Source organism: Chelmon rostratus, chromosome 15, assembly GCF_017976325.1.
Source record: "Chelmon rostratus isolate fCheRos1 chromosome 15, fCheRos1.pri, whole genome shotgun sequence".
NCBI lineage: Eukaryota > Metazoa > Chordata > Actinopteri > Chaetodontiformes > Chaetodontidae > Chelmon > Chelmon rostratus.
In genome coordinates, this window is record NC_055672.1 from 176815 (window position 1) to 192500 (window position 15686).

Here is a 15686-nt window from a genome sequence, read left to right on the forward strand (position 1 = left end):
CCCCCTGACCAGCTTGTTCAGTCTCTTCCTGTCCCGCTCTGTGCTGCCCGGGGCCCAGCAGACGACAGCGTAGAGGATAGCAGAGGCTGCCACAGAGTCAGAAAAAGTCCTGAGCAGGGGTCTGAGCACTCTGAAGGACCTCAGTCTCCTCAGGAGGGGGAGGGACTCTGGCCCCTCTTGTACAGGGTGTTGGTGTTGTGGAACCAGTCCAGTTTATTGTTGAGGTGAACACCCAGGTACCTGAAGCTGTTCACTGTCTCAATGTCCTCCCCCTGGATGTTCACTGGTGAGTGTGGTGCTGTCCTCCTCCTGAAGTCAACCCCCATCTCCTTCGTCTTACTGGTGTTCCAGCACAGGTGGTTCGCTCACACACGTCCACAAAGTCCATGATGACCGACCGGTTCTCCAGCTCGTTCAAATAAAGTTAATAAAGCAAAAGCTCGTCACTCTGACTCTGCTGCTCTATTAAACTCACAAATCATCCTTAGAGTCTGTGGAAAGCAACAATACATCTGTTTATCATTATTATTCCTTCAGTATTAGCAGACATATAAGCTCAACAATTATTGAAACTGGAGTTAATTTATATTTAATACCGTCAAGTAAAACAAGTCAAAATGATTATCAATGACTATATGTGCAAAACTTAACATGAACACTTAGACTGAAGTGACGGAGGAAGACATCTTTACAAGATTCAAGATCGTCTTTATCATCACTGAGCTGAGCATGTCAATGAAATTTGTACTGCAACCCCCCATGTTAGAAACAATAAGAAATATAAGAAAGTAATAATAAAATAAAGACACTAGAATAAACAAAACTAACATGCAGATAAAAATATACTAGAAATGAAAATATACTAAGGCCATAAGAATATACTAGAACAATAAACAGTAAAATATACCGGCAGTAAAAAATACACCAGCAGTATAAAATATACTAAAATGTATACAGTGCAAAATGGCTGACCAGTTAGTTCAGTGTGTGTGTACCTAAAAGTACACAGAAGGTGCAGGTGGGGGTGGAGGTGTTAAGTGCAGTGTGCAGTGGTTCACAGTCCTCACAGTCTCTCACTCCAGTGGGGGGGCTGCTGGGGGTGATAGCTCTGACAGCTCTGGGGAAGAAGCTGTCCCTCAGTCTGTTGGTGGGGGTGTGGATGTTCCTGATGGAGGCGGTACAAACAGTCTGTGGCCCGGATGGCTGGGGTCTGTGGCGATGGATCTCGCCCTCTTCCTGACCCGGCCTTCATATATAGAGTCTAGGTCAGGGAGGGGGCGGCCCACAATGCCCTGTGCAGTTTTAACCCCCCGTGCCAGTTGTTTCCTCTCCTGTGCCGTGCAGCTGCCATACCACACTGTCACACTGAGGCAGAGGATGCTTTCAGTTCTGGTCCTGTAGAAGCTGACGACCAACCGAGAGGAGAGTCCAGCCCGTCTCAGTTTCCTGAGGAAGAAGAGCCTTTGTTGTGCCTTCTTCACCAGGCGGGAGGTGTTCATGGACCAGGAGAGGTCAGATGTGATGTGGAGGCCCAGGAACATGATGTTGTCCACACGCTCCACCAGCGGCACAGAGACGCAGGCAGACCCACTGCGTGTGGCTTCAGCGCCAGCTTGTCTGGGATGACGGTGTTAAAAGCTGAGCTAAAGTCTACAAATAGCATCCTGACGTAGGTGTTGGGCTGCTGCAGGTGGGTCAGGGCTGTGTGCAGGGTGATGGAGACAGCATCCTCTGTGGACCGATTCCCTCTGTAGGCGAACTGAAGGCTGTCTGGGTCCGAGGGGATGAAGCCTCTGATGTACCTGAGAATAATCCGCTCAAAGCACTTCATGATTACCGGGGTCAGTGCAACAGGCCGGTAGTCATTCAGGCAGGTGATGGATGTCTTCTTCGGTACCGGAGTGATGGTGGAGGACTTGAGGCACTCAGGAACCGTAGACAGCTGCAGGGACAGGTTGAAAATGTCCAGGAACACTCCTGCTAGCTGGTCAGCGCATGTCCTCAAAGTCTTGCCTGACACCTTATCCGGTCCTGCAGCTCTGCGGGTGTTGATCCTCCTCAGGGTGGATGACACCTGGTGCTGCTGCAGGACGAGGGGCTGGTGCTGCTCCTCCAGCCGGGGTAGATGTGCGACTTCTCTGCTGCCTGATGTGTCGAAGCGGGCAAAGAAGCTGTTTAAGGTGTCAGGCAGGGCGGGGTCGTGGCTGGCGAGCTGAGTGTTAGGCTTGTAGTCCGTCATGGTTCTGATGCCTCTCCACATGTTCTGGGGGTTGTTATTGAAGTGATCTTCAGTTTTGTTTTTGTACTGGAGCTTGGCCTGCTTGATTCCTTTCTTCAGCTCTGCTCGAGCCCTGCTATAAGCCAGCCTGTCTCCAGATCTGTAGGCAGTATCCCGGGCTTTCAGCAGGGACCGCACTGTGCTGTCCAGCCATGGTTTCTGGTTGGGAAACACTGTGATGGTCTTGACTGGGAGGACAGCATCAGTGCAGAACTGAACATAGGACAATACAGATGATGTGTACTCCTCCAGGTCTGACTCTTCTCTGAACACAGTCCAGTCTGTGAGCTCAAAGCAGTCCTGAAGTGCAGAGGAGGCCTCCTCAGTCCATATCTGTACTGTCCTGGTGGTCGGCTTTGTTCTGCAGGCCAGAGGCTTGTAGGCAGGAATGAGTTTCACTGAGATGTGGTCTGACATGCCCAGGTGTGGAGCTGCTGCAGCCTTGTAAGTCTATACGTCAGTGTAGGTGGAAAACAGAACAGAAGCCCAGAGGAAGAGATGGTGATTACCTGTCTGACAATAGGACAGGTCGAAATCAAACAGCCTATACGATGGGTGAACAGGTTACCACCATGCTGGACTATGTACAAACTGTAATACACCAAAAACTGTTAAACATGTACTAAGAGACAGCAACAGGTATGATGAAGAAAGAAGAGAACTAATAGCACTAAATGTTGGAAAACAGTAAAAAAATAATACAGTCTTCCAATTAACTGCTTAACAGCGACAGGAATAACAGAGAATAAAGTTTTTTGTTTGCCTTATTTTTTCTCCGCCAGTTGACAGCCTCATACTCCAGTCCAGTAGGTGGCAGTAATACACTTAAGCTGGTTTGCAAAGCGCCTTTAAAACCTGAAGAAGAAGAAGAAGAAGAAGAAGCAGAGTCTGCAGCAGCAGCAGAAGAAGAGGAATAAGAGTCTTACTTCCATCGTAACAGGCAGTGTTTGGTGTTTGTCGTCGGCTCCAAACTTCCATCAAACTTTAACAGAAACTGTAATAAAAACACCGGAACGAGAAGAAATCAGCGGGGAGAAAACCGGGGCTGCTCAGCGGGACTCGGTGAGTTTTCTTGTGGGTTTGGGTCTGTAAAACTGGTGACGACAGTTAATGTAACGTCAGCTAGCAGGTCAGCTAGCAGGTCAGCTAGCAGGTCAGCTAGCCGGTCAGCTTTAAGGCATTAATGATAATGTTGTGAAAGTGTCAGAAACACTACAGGAGCGGAGCAGTCACTAAAAACTGAAAGTGTTAGTCAGTATTAAAAAATCTGTCCACACAACCTTTTGTTTCACAGAATATTCCCGTACACACGGGAATGACAAAACACTCAAATAAGTATACCTGTCCAGTAGGTGGCGATAAAGTCAACAATACGCCAAATACCAGAGAAGAACCGGTGCAGGTGTAGTCAGATTCGTCCATCAGCAGTCTTAAAACCACAAACAATAGGAGCTGGTTTTGTATTTATTTGTAGTTATTTAACATCTTTCTGGCACACGGCCTAGCAGCGCTAACCAAACCTAAGCTAATCAGTAGTCCGCTATTGCGTGCTCGTTACACAAAGCAACAACAAGCCTGCATGAACTAAGGTGATGACATCATTTCCCACATGCTCTGCTTAACACGTACACACGGATACACATAAACCGAAATTCTGCACTTTACAAGGTGTTTTTAAAAACCTGTTTGTGGACGAGAGGCCAGAGAAGGAGGGAAACGTTAGTATACGAGGTCAAGGCCTGACTGTCTGTGGCTCTACCTTTACAGGTAAAGGACAGCGTGGAGCTGTAAACACACTGCTAGTTAACACCTGCCTCTGTAAGATAGCAAATGTGCTTTTTACTTTACATTTTGACAAATTTCATCATTTGGGACCAAAATAATCATAAATGAGCATTTTTTTTTAACTTAAAAAACAAACAAACAAATTGGCAGCCATGACAGTTTCCTGTGTGCCTGCCAGCTGACTTTAAATACTTCTTCACATTTATTTCTGTGTGCTGATGCATTTTTAATGTGACATGAAAAACTCTTCCAAATGACCTGCGATACGCTAACAACCACGCTGTGCTTTACAAATGTCCACAAGCTTCTAATAAGGAAAACAAATACAACACGTCTATAAGTACAAAAAGCACGACAAAGACAAACAATTCTGTCGCATGACTTTGGCTCTTTGCACCATGGTTGTGATAGCGCCACCAGCTGATGTGAAGGAGGAATTACTCACTGGAGAGAAAATCCTGAGCACAATGAAGATGGAAAGTTTGTGCCAAACATCACGTTGTTTTTAGTCTTTGTGGGATATCTTTGTTTGAACTTGTAAGACATGCTGTGTTTTCAGAGAGCGATGTATTAGAAATATGTGACCCAGCTCTGGCTCTGGCTCTGCCGGGACCTGGCTGTGGCTCTTGGCTCTGGCTCTGCCGGGACCTGGCTGTGGCTCTTGGCTCTGGCTCTGCCGGGACCTGGCTCTGGCTCTGCTGAGGCCTAGCTGTGGCTCTGCCGGGACCTGGCTCTGGCTCTGCCGGGACCTGGCTGTGGCTCTTGGCTCTGGCTCTGCCGGGACCAGGTTCTGGCTCTGCTGAGGCCTAGCTGTGACTCCCCTGTGTATCAGTAGCTGCCACAGCTTCAGAGGACAGAAAATGAGATGTCTGTCGTCAGTCCTCACGTCCTCAGTGGAGCAACTGAAAGGCGAAGGAAACAAGGAGATAATGAAGGACATTTAGACGTGCCCACAGATCAGCTCGAATTTCATCGTTTCTTCCCTGCTGCTCTGTGATTGGTTGGCCGGCTCTGCGGATAATCTGGTTCGCTGTGGACGGTCGAGGTCAGTAACGCTCTGTTTGTGTTTGTGTTCTCAGATCAAATGTTTTTCCTGAAGACTTTTCCTCTGACGCGAACTGCAGGTCTGCAGCTCCTCCGACTGTCCTCTACCAACACTTTACCCACTCTCACTCTGTTTACTAAGGTAACATCATGAAACCTTGTATCTGACTGTAACCCTGCAGACTGTCCTCTACCAACACTTTACCCACTCTCACTGTTTACTAAGGTAACATCATGAAACCTTGTATCTGACCCTGCACACTGTCCTCTACCAACACTTTACCCACTCTCACTCTGTTTACTAAGGTAACATCATGAAACCTTGTATCTGACCTGCAGACTGTCCTCTACCAACACTTTACCCACTCTCACTCTGTTTACTAAGGTAACATCATGAAACCTTGTATCTGACCTGCAGACTGTCCTCTACCAACACTTTACCCACTCTCACTCTGTTTACTAAGGTAACATCATGAAACCTTGTATCTGACTGTAACCCTACAGACTGTCCTCTACCAACACTTTACCCACTCTCACTCTGTTTACTAAGGTAACATCATGAAACCTTGTATCTGACCTGCAGACTGTCCTCTACCAACACTTTACCCACTCTCACTCTGTTTACTAAGGTAACATCATGAAACCTTGTATCTGACTGTAACCCTGCAGACTGTCTGTCATGTCGTCAGCATAATCTCTGAGTTAGTTACAGTATTTACAGTTGATTAGAATTCATGATAAATCTGCTAATTGTAACAAGTCATTACTTCTGTTAAAAATAAAATCATTTGGACTAATTTATAGGTGCATTTATTTAGAAGTTAGAAGGAAGTTCCCTGCCAAGTGTCAGTAGCTTTGATGATGTGAATCTGAGTCAGGAGCTTCAGTCAGTCACTTCATTCTTTGTTAAAAACCCAGCTCATATCATCAGTGTAATGTTCAGTTTGCTCAGTTTTAACAGTAGAATCTGCTGTTTGTTTCAGCTGTATAATAAATGCTGACACACATTCTGTATTTAATCAGTATAATAACAGGAAATCTGTCTGCAGGATCCATGTCCTCTTTGTGATGAAGCTAAAGAAATGCTGGAACCGTTCAAACACCGGGTGAGACATGTTTACACTCAAACCTTTAAAGTACAGACGAACTCTTCGTCGTGTCAGTGTGACCTGAGCGCCACCTGCTGGTCAGCAGTGTTTAGTCCTTTAAGTGAGAATCCCTCAGGTGTTTTTTTTGTGTGTTTATTTATCTCAAACAGAAGGTAAAGAAAAAGAAAGCAGTGAAATGATATATGACGTATTCTCCTGTGAAACAGACAGGAAGTTGTCTTCTTCACTGACCTGTTTAATTGTCTGTGTGGACAAACATCAGCTTCAATAAGTCATGTGTCTCAGTCCGTATGAACTTGACAGCACGGACAGTACGGAGTGTGAACAGGCTGCTGGACAGGTACCGGTTCACCTCCAGGCACTGCTGAGGTGGAAACAGAGGGATCAAGTAAAATATTCAGTTTTATGTTTGACGTTCTGTCTGACCTTTCTCTCTCTCTTCACAGTTTGTGTTGCAGCAGGTGGACATCAGTCTTCCAGAGAATAGCTTGTGGCTGGACAGGTACAGGTGGGACATACCTGTCTTCCACCTGAACGGTCAGTTTGTGATGAAACATCGAGTGGACCTCATTCTGCTGGACAAACTGCTGCTTGACGCTGAGACACAGAAACCATGACAACGATTATTATCTGATTTATTTTATTTTGTTCAATAATAAACAAAAAAAACAATAAAGGTGTCCTCGCTGTGTCTTCTTCTGGGTTTATTATAGACAACTAAGTGGAGATTCAAACGAACCAATCAGAACAGCCCTCAATGCCATGTCGGAACTAGAGAAACCAACGATATCGTCAGCATTTATGAGTCGGGCTGCTCTATACTGTCAGCCAATCAGGGTAGAGAGTCATTTGTGATGTCGCTGTGATGTTTCTGAAGAATATCATGGCACAAATGTCACCGATCAGATCATGGTTAAAATGTTAATGTTACAAAAATGACATGAAGTTTGGTCCTGTGAAATAAAAGTGACTCAGCTGAAGACGGTCACAGCTTCAGTCGTTACTGCCACTAAATAGGCAGACTGACTGTTTATTCATGCATTAAGTTACATAAGTCTCAGACCCTGAATGCCACACCTGACTCATCCGATTCACCTGACTCATCCGATTCACCTGAGTCATCTGATGCTGTGAGCTCATTATTATTTAACCAGCTGATAGAGTCTCTGGTTGTCAGCCAATCACAGCCCTCCATCTTTGTGACCTGGAGGTACTGCGAGGTGGTGTAGAGTGTGCTGGTTGTCGTGGAGACAGGTCAGGTGTTTTTTCTGTTGTGTGTTCATGGCGTCCAGCAGCTTCAGCAGCAGAGCTGAAGATGTTCAGTTTGCTCTGCAGAGAGCAAAGAAGAAGATCTGCAACCTGCAGCAACAACTGAGCAACAAGTCAGAGAGGTCAGAGATGTAAGAGTTAAATCTGTCGTTAATCTTTTTAACTAAACCAGAGATGTAAGAGTTCAATCTGTCGTTAATCTTTTTAACTAAACCAGAGATGTAAGAGTTAAATCTGTCGTTAATCTTTTTAACTAAACCAGAGATGTAAGAGTTAAATCTGTCGTTAATCTTTTTAACTAAACCAGAGATGTAAGAGTTAAATCTGTCGTTAATCTTTTTAACTAAACCAGAGATGTAAGAGTTAAATCTGTCGTTAATCTTTCCAACTAAACCAGAGATGTAAGAGTTAAATCTGTCGTTAATCTTTCCAGCTAAACCAGAGATGTAAGAGTTCAATCTGTCGTTAATCTTTCCAACTAAACCAGAGATGTAAGAGTTAAATCTGTCGTTAATCTTTCCAACTAAACCAGAGATGTAAGAGTTAAATCTGTCGTTAATCTTTTTAACTAAACCAGAGATATAAGAGTTAAATCTGTCGTTCATCTTTCCGTCTAAACCAGAGATATAAGAGTTAAATCTGTCGTTAATCTTTTTAACTAAACCAGAGATATAAGAGTTAAATCTGTCGTTAATCTTTCCGTCTAAACCAGAGATGTCAGAGTTAAATCTGTCGTTAATCTTTCCATCTAAACCAGAGATATAAGAGTTAAATCTGTCTTTAATTTTTCCGTCTAAACCAGAGATATAAGAGTTAAATCTGTCGTTAATCTTTCCGTCTAAACCAGAGATGTCAGAGTTAAATCTGTCGTTAATCTTTCCAACTAAACCAGAGATGTCAGAGTTAAATCTGTCTTTAATTTTTCCGTCTAAACCAGAGATGTCAGAGTTAAATCTGTCTTTAATCTTTCCGTCTAAACCAGAGATGTCAGAGTTAAATCTGTCGTTAATCTTTTTAACTAAACCAGAGATATAAGAGTTAAATCTGTCGTAGAGTTAAATCTGTCGTTAATCTTTTTAACTAAACCAGAGATATAAGAGTTACATCTGTCGTCAATCTTTTTAACTAAACCAGAGATGTAAGAGTTAAATCTGTCGTTAATCTTTTTAACTAAACCAGAGATGTAAGAGTTAAATCTGTCGTTAATCTTTCCAACTAAACCAGAGATGTCAGAGTTAAATCTGTCGTTTATCTTTTTAACTAAACCAGAGATATATGAGTTAAATCTGTCGTTAATCTTTCCGTCTAAACCAGAGATATAAGAGTTAAACCTGTCGTTAATCTTTTTAACTAAACCAGAGATATAAGAGTTAAATCTGTCGTTAATCTTTCCGTCTAAACCAGAGATATAAGAGTTAAATCTGTCTTTAATCTTTTCAACTAAACCAGAGATGTAAGAGTTAAATCTGTCGTTAATCTTTTTAACTAAACCAGAGATATATGAGTTAAATCTGTCGTTAATCTTTCCAACTAAACCAGAGATATGAGTTAATTCTGTCTAAACTAAACTAAACCATCATTATAGTCAGTCACTATAATAATAACGTAATAATAATATGAACTGAAGATTAAACTGATTATTGATCAGCTGTTGTGAATCTGGATGATGGGGATCATGTCACAGTGTGGTACAGATTAAACAGCCAGTAAGCTTCAGGAACCAAGTGACCTGCAGGTGATCATGTGATCAGATGGTGATCATGTGATCAGATGGTGATCATGTGATCAGATGGTGATCATGTGATCAGATGGTGGTCACATGATCACGTGATCAGCTGTACAGAGCTCAGTTTCACTGATTCTGCTGAACTGTATTAATGTCCAGCAGACAAGTCAGTCTGAGTACTGGTCTGACTGGAAACTGTGTGTGTGTGTGTGTGTGTGTGTGTGTCTGTGTCTGTGTCTGTGTCTGTGTGTGTGTGTGTGTGTGTGTGTGTCTGTGTGTGTGTGTCTGTGTCTGTCTGTGTGTGTGTGTGTGTGTGTCTCTGTGTCTGCGTGTGTGTGTCTGTGTGTGTGTGTGTGTGTGTGTCTGTGTGTGTGTGTCTGTGTGTGTGTGTGTGTCTGTGTGTGTGTCTGTGTGTGTGTGTCTGTGTGTGTGTGTGTGTGTGTGTGTGTGTCTGTGTCTGTGTCTGTGTGTGTGTGTGTGTGTGTGTGTGTGTGTGTGTGTGTGTCTGTGTGTGTGTGTCTCATCTTGGATAGCCTTGATTGGTGACTGAGAACCTTCACAGACGTCTGACCTGAGAAGTGGATCCAGGATCTGGACTCTTCAGTAGACTCACTCAGTGCTGATGTCTGATGTGAATCTGTGTTTGATGTTTCAGAGAAACCAGTTCAGAGACAGTGGAGGCCAGCCAGTCACCATGGACACCCAGCAAGGAGCTGAGGGACACTCTGGTGGACATGTACACAGGTAAAATACTACCGTTACTACTGTGATACATGTACACAGGTAAAATACTACCATTACTACTGTGATACATGTGTACAGGCAAAATACTACTGTTACTACTGTGATACATGTACACAGGTAAAATACTACCATTACTACTGTGATACATGTACACAGGTAAAATACTACTGTTACTACTGTGATACATGTACACAGGTAAAATACTATTGTTACTAATGTGATACATGTGCACAGGTAGAATACTACCATTACTACTGTGATACATGTGTACAGGCAAAATGCTACCGTTACTACTGTGATACATGTACACAGGTAAAATACTACCATTACTACTGTGATACATGTACACAGGTAAAATACTACCGTTACTACTGTGATACATGTACACAGGTAAAATACTACCGTTACTACTGTGATACATGTACACAGGTAAAATACCACCATTACTAATGTGATACATGTGTACAGGTAAAATACTACCATTACTACTGTGATACATGTGCACAGGTAGAATACTACCATTACTACTGTGATACATGTGTACAGGTAAAATACTACCGTTGCTACTGTGATACATGTACACAGGTAAAATACCACCATTACTACTGTGATACATGTGTACAGGTAAAATACTACCATTACTACTGTGATACATGTGCACAGGTAGAATACTACCATTACTACTGTGATACATGTGTACAGGTAAAATACTACCGTTGCTACTGTGATACATGTGTACAGGTAAAATACTACCGTTGCTACTGTGATACATGTGTACAGGTAAAATACTAATACAGTTTCACATATATTACTACACAAGTCAGTGATGTGCTGGTACACTGGTCTTACTGGACGCTGTGGTGAAACACAGATGGCTGCTGGGATCACTGCTGCGACAGACATCACAAAGTGTGGCCTCTGCAGTGAAACATCATCATCATCATATCACATAACCTGACTTCATCCGTCTGTCTCTCAGTTAGCGACTTATTTTATTCTTTTTTATCAGTAGTAGTGACACAAAAATGAGACTAAACATGAACAAAACACTGGCTGATATTTAAAGCTGCTGTGGACAAAAGACAAGGACACGCTTCCTTAATACCTTGTCTATGACTGTGGGATCTTTATTTCTGAAAACAGTGGAAATACAGTAACTTCAACAAAGATGACTGTCAAAAGCAGACAGTTTGAACATGGTTTGTGTTTCAAGGTTACAAAGGGAGTGAGATCTTTGTCTAGGAAACACATTTTGATCTGTAGTTCTTGGACAAACGCCACGGCTGTAATGTACCAATACTTGAATGAGGGTTATTGTACTTCGACCCAGAGACCTCAGAATGGCCATGAAATTACACCATGAGACGACTAGTAATATAAACCATGAGAAGACAATAAAGAAACAAAAACGCTCCAAAAGGAGGAAGAAAACCAACGGCGATGAAAGAACTAAGAAACTTACTAACAAATCTATGAAACAAAAGGTCACTCCTAAAACACGGAGGAAGATCAGCACCGACTCTAAGATACAACCGAACCAAAGATCACTCTGACAGAGGACTGAAAATCGGCTGTAATATAACAAGACACAAAACAACAAATACTAGACTAGAATTTACAACAGAAAACACGAAGAGGAACAAATGAATTGTAATCAATAACTCTGTGGCGATGATCAAAGACAGGCTCGGGTGAATCGACCAAAGGACAAAGACACACTGGCACAAGACAAGGGAGACACCGACTATTTAACACGTGGAGGGTAATGAGGAACAGGTGGAGACAACAGGTGATCGGGGCAGACACACAGGTGACACATGAGGAAGGGGAAGTGCTCTGAAATGAGAGGAGAGTTAGACCTTCAAAATAAAACAGGAAATGACAAGACAAAAAACCCAAGACAAGATAAACCTCACCACGGTGTGACAGTCTCAAGTAGTTATCTTCCATCTGACCAGCAGTTCAATAGGAAGTATCTGTGAGGAGCTGTAATGAGTCAGTTTGTCCATTAGGTGGAGCTGTGGTCATTCACACAGTTGATCATCAACACTGAACTCACCAGCAGCGACATATAAAGAGGAGATCAAAGATTGTTGGTTGTTCTTGAGTTTTATGTATTTTAAGAACTCATCTGATGATAACTATGCATATAAATTCTGTGGTATGTGTCCGTTCATGCTGCATACTCGTCCCTGTACAAATATATATACTAAATAAGTGAATAATATTACCACTACTACTACTGCTGATGAAAACATAGAAAATATCCATCCCACAAAAATCCTATCCTGAAGGTGTAGTTTAACAGTCTGAATGTAAGTTAAGTTAAGTGGTGTGAATGTTCGGTTCCTTGGGCCACATGGTGTGAATGTTCGGTTCCTTCAGTTACATGACGTGAATGTTCGGTTCCTTGGGCCACATGGTGTGAATGTTCGGTTCCTTCAGTTACATGACGTGAATGTTCGGTTCCTTGGGCCACATGGTGTGAATGTTCGGTTCCTTGGGCCACATGGTGTGAATGTTCGGTTCCTTCAGTTACATGACGTGAATGTTCGGTTCCTTCGGCCACATGGCGTGAATGTTCGGTTCCTTGGGCCACATGGCGTGAATGTTCGGTTCCTTCGGCCACATGGTGTGAATGTTCGGTTCCTTCGGCCACATGGTGTGAATGTTCGGTTCCTTGGGCCACATGGCGTGAATGTTCGGTTCCTTGGGCCACATGGTGTGAATGTTCGGTTCCTTCAGTTACATGACGTGAATGTTCGGTTCCTTGGGCCACATGGTGTGAATGTTCGGTTCCTTGGGCCACATGGTGTGAATGTTCGGTTCCTTCAGTTACATGACGTGAATGTTCGGTTCCTTCGGCCACATGGCGTGAATGTTCGGTTCCTTCGGCCACATGGCGTGAATGTTCGGTTCCTTCGGCCACATGGTGTGAATGTTCGGTTCCTTCGGCCACATGGTGTGAATGTTCGGTTCCTTGGGCCACATGGCGTGAATGTTCGGTTCCTTGGGCCACATGGCGTGAATGTTCGGTTCCTTGGGCCACATGGTGTGAATGTTCGGTTTCTTGGGCCACATGGTGTGAATGTTCGGTTCCTTCGGCCACATGGTGTGGAACGGCTGCTTCCTTCAGTTACATGCTGTGGAACGTCTCTGTCCTCTGATGGTAAGACGATGATGCTCACGTCCTCCGGCATGGCGGAGTGCCTTCTCTGTAATCTCCTGTGTAAATCGGTCTGGAGGACGTTGGTATATTTGGAGTTTGACTTTCTGCTTCATCAGCCGTGTTTGCAGTGAAACGTCTGAGAGGTTTGATGTTAACACAGAGGATCATACCTGCTGGAGATCATTGACAGCCATCATTATTAGTTACTACGGCAACAATCACATTGTCGTCCGTCTCCACGACATATGGGTTAAAAGCAGAGTTACACTGTTCATGTTATAAAGTCGGTCACCTGGAATATGAGTGTGCTTATTTCTGATTGGCCAACACCGTGTGGAACCAGATTATGTCACTCTGGGCTGTTGCCAAAGGTGATCCAGATTGAACTTTGTCTGGGGGTCCCTGAGTTTTGTCTGGTAGGACCCTGCTGCGTTAACACAGAGGCGTGATTGATAGCTGTAGGTCTGAACATGAGACGACAAGCCTGCTTCAGACCTGGTCTCTCTTTGAGTAGTTCAGCAGTGGATTGGCAACTGGGAGACCTGGGAGACCTGGGAGACAATCCCAGTGGCCCAGTGTGGTGGTGAAATTTGACCTTGCTGTTGCTTGTGCTGTCAGGTGAGGATGTTTGAATTCATTCACACATACAGTAAAATCATTTTATATTTATATTTTATATTTTTTCTACATTTATTTATTTTATTTTATTTATGTACACACACACACACACACACACACACATATATATATATATATATATATATATATATATATACCTGCTGCTGTAATGCCCAAATTTTCCCAAAGTCTGTTTTATCTTATCTTATCTTATCTTATCTTATCTTATCTTATCTTATCTTACACATGGAGGGAAAATGGTTTAAATGGCATCAAATTTTGTGTCAAATTGTAGAATTAAAATTAAATTTACCTAAAAGACATTTAATAGCCAATTAATTAAGTCTCATCAAACCATCATACTCTCATAATAAACGAGCATTTTGTGATTCTGATTAATTAAACTGTTCATCAATCAATCAAACGTCTCAAAGCTGAAGGCTGTGAAGGTCTGAATAATAAAAACTAAACAAGTGTGTGTCTGTCTGTCTGTGTGTCTGTGTGTGTGTGTCTGTGTGTGTCCGTCTGTCTGTCTCTCTGTCTGTCCGTCTGTCTGTCTCTCTGTCTGTCTGTCTGTGTGTGTGTCTGTGTGTCTGTCTGTCCGTCTCTCTGTCTCTTTGTCTGTCTGTCTGTCTCTCTGTCTGTCTGTCTGTGTGTGTCTGTGTGTGTCTGTCTGTCCGTCTGTCTGTCTGTCTGTCTGTCTCTCTGTCTGTCTCTCTGTCTGTGTGTGTCACTGTCAGTGACTGACCGTCTGTCTCCAGGTGATCAGACAGGTCAGGTGTGTGCCAGGCTTATCCGAGCCCTGTTTTTTCTCATTCTGGTCTAAATCTGGAACCGGCTCTGGTGCACAGACCGGTGCCTGCCGGTGGTGGCGCTGGCCGGTCTGCCAGACCGATCGGCGGTCCCGCGGCCCCCATCTCCCCTCCTCCTAAAACAAAACAAACTCAACATTCTGGCTGTCGTTCTTCCGGGCTGGGTGCATGTGGAGGGTTCACCCAGCCGCTGCCGGCCCCACCGACACCTGGCCTGTCCGCTCGGCTCAGGCCGGAGGCTCAGCGCCCCGCCGCCGGCCGCTGAAGGCGCCCTGCCGCCAGCCGATAGTTCTTTCCTGTAACTCATCGCTCTGATAAACATCGATGTTAACTTCATCGAGTTCAGTGCACCTTTTTTTCAGTTGTGGCTCTGGAGGAAGAGTGATCCATGTGAGTGTGGTTTCCATGGCAACAAGCCATCTGAACCGGGCTGGAAAAGTGATAGATGCGTCTGGGAGGCTTACGTTTCATAATGAAAGTTCAGTTTCAGTCCAGCAGTGAATGAATTCGCTGGTTCTCATGGAACCGACACGGTCCCTCAACCAAGTTTCCAGCTGAGCAGTGATGGAGGGGTGCCTCCTTAAAGGGATACACACACGTTTTTAAATGATTATTTTGATTTCTGTGTCTTTCAACAGCTGAGAGTAGAGAGGTGGTGGGAAGGGGAAATAAAATCTTTACTCAGATGTTAGAGCAGTTAGTGTCCAGCTCCCGGTCCACACGGTGTCCTCGGTCCGTGCTGGTCTTGAACGAGTCACCCTGCAGTCGATTGTTCAGTTGAGTGTCGTGTGTTTGCGTTGGTTTGAAACTGTCTGTCTCTCTCTCTCATTGATAATCCGTCATCTGTCGGTGTCTCTTGCCCAGATCAAACACACCATATGAAACAGTATTCAGTTGTTCAGCCAGACTCAGATCTCCTCCCATATGTGGCCTTTATTTATTTCTGTCTTCTTCTGTGGTGGCAGCGTTCAGTCCCGTGTTTCCTGCTCCCGCTTCAGTCGACGAGTAGAAGCGCCATCGTCTTGTTCGTATCCGTCTTAAAGTCCATCTTTTCAGGACTCTTTGTGATGATCGTGGCGGACCGTCAGAAATCCTCTTCAGAAACAGAATGATGATGCCTGGACGAGGCCTC

The 15686-nt window shown here is 44.0% G+C and overlaps 1 protein-coding gene across 2 annotated transcripts in view; it reads left to right on the plus strand.

The window, feature by feature from the left end:
• Positions 1-3157: 3157 nt before the first annotated feature.
• Positions 3158-15686, plus strand: part of mipol1 (mirror-image polydactyly 1) — a 51373-nt gene continuing 38844 nt past the window's right edge. Inside the window, exons 1-2 of one of the 2 annotated variants that reach the window (XM_041953410.1) lie at positions 3158-3340; positions 9867-9955. In XM_041953410.1, coding sequence (XP_041809344.1) covers positions 9946-9955 — 10 coding nt within the window. In that variant the 5' untranslated portion in view covers positions 3158-3340; positions 9867-9945. The remainder of the gene's footprint in view (positions 3341-9866; positions 9956-15686) is intronic. The other variant, XM_041953411.1, reaches the window with a different exon arrangement.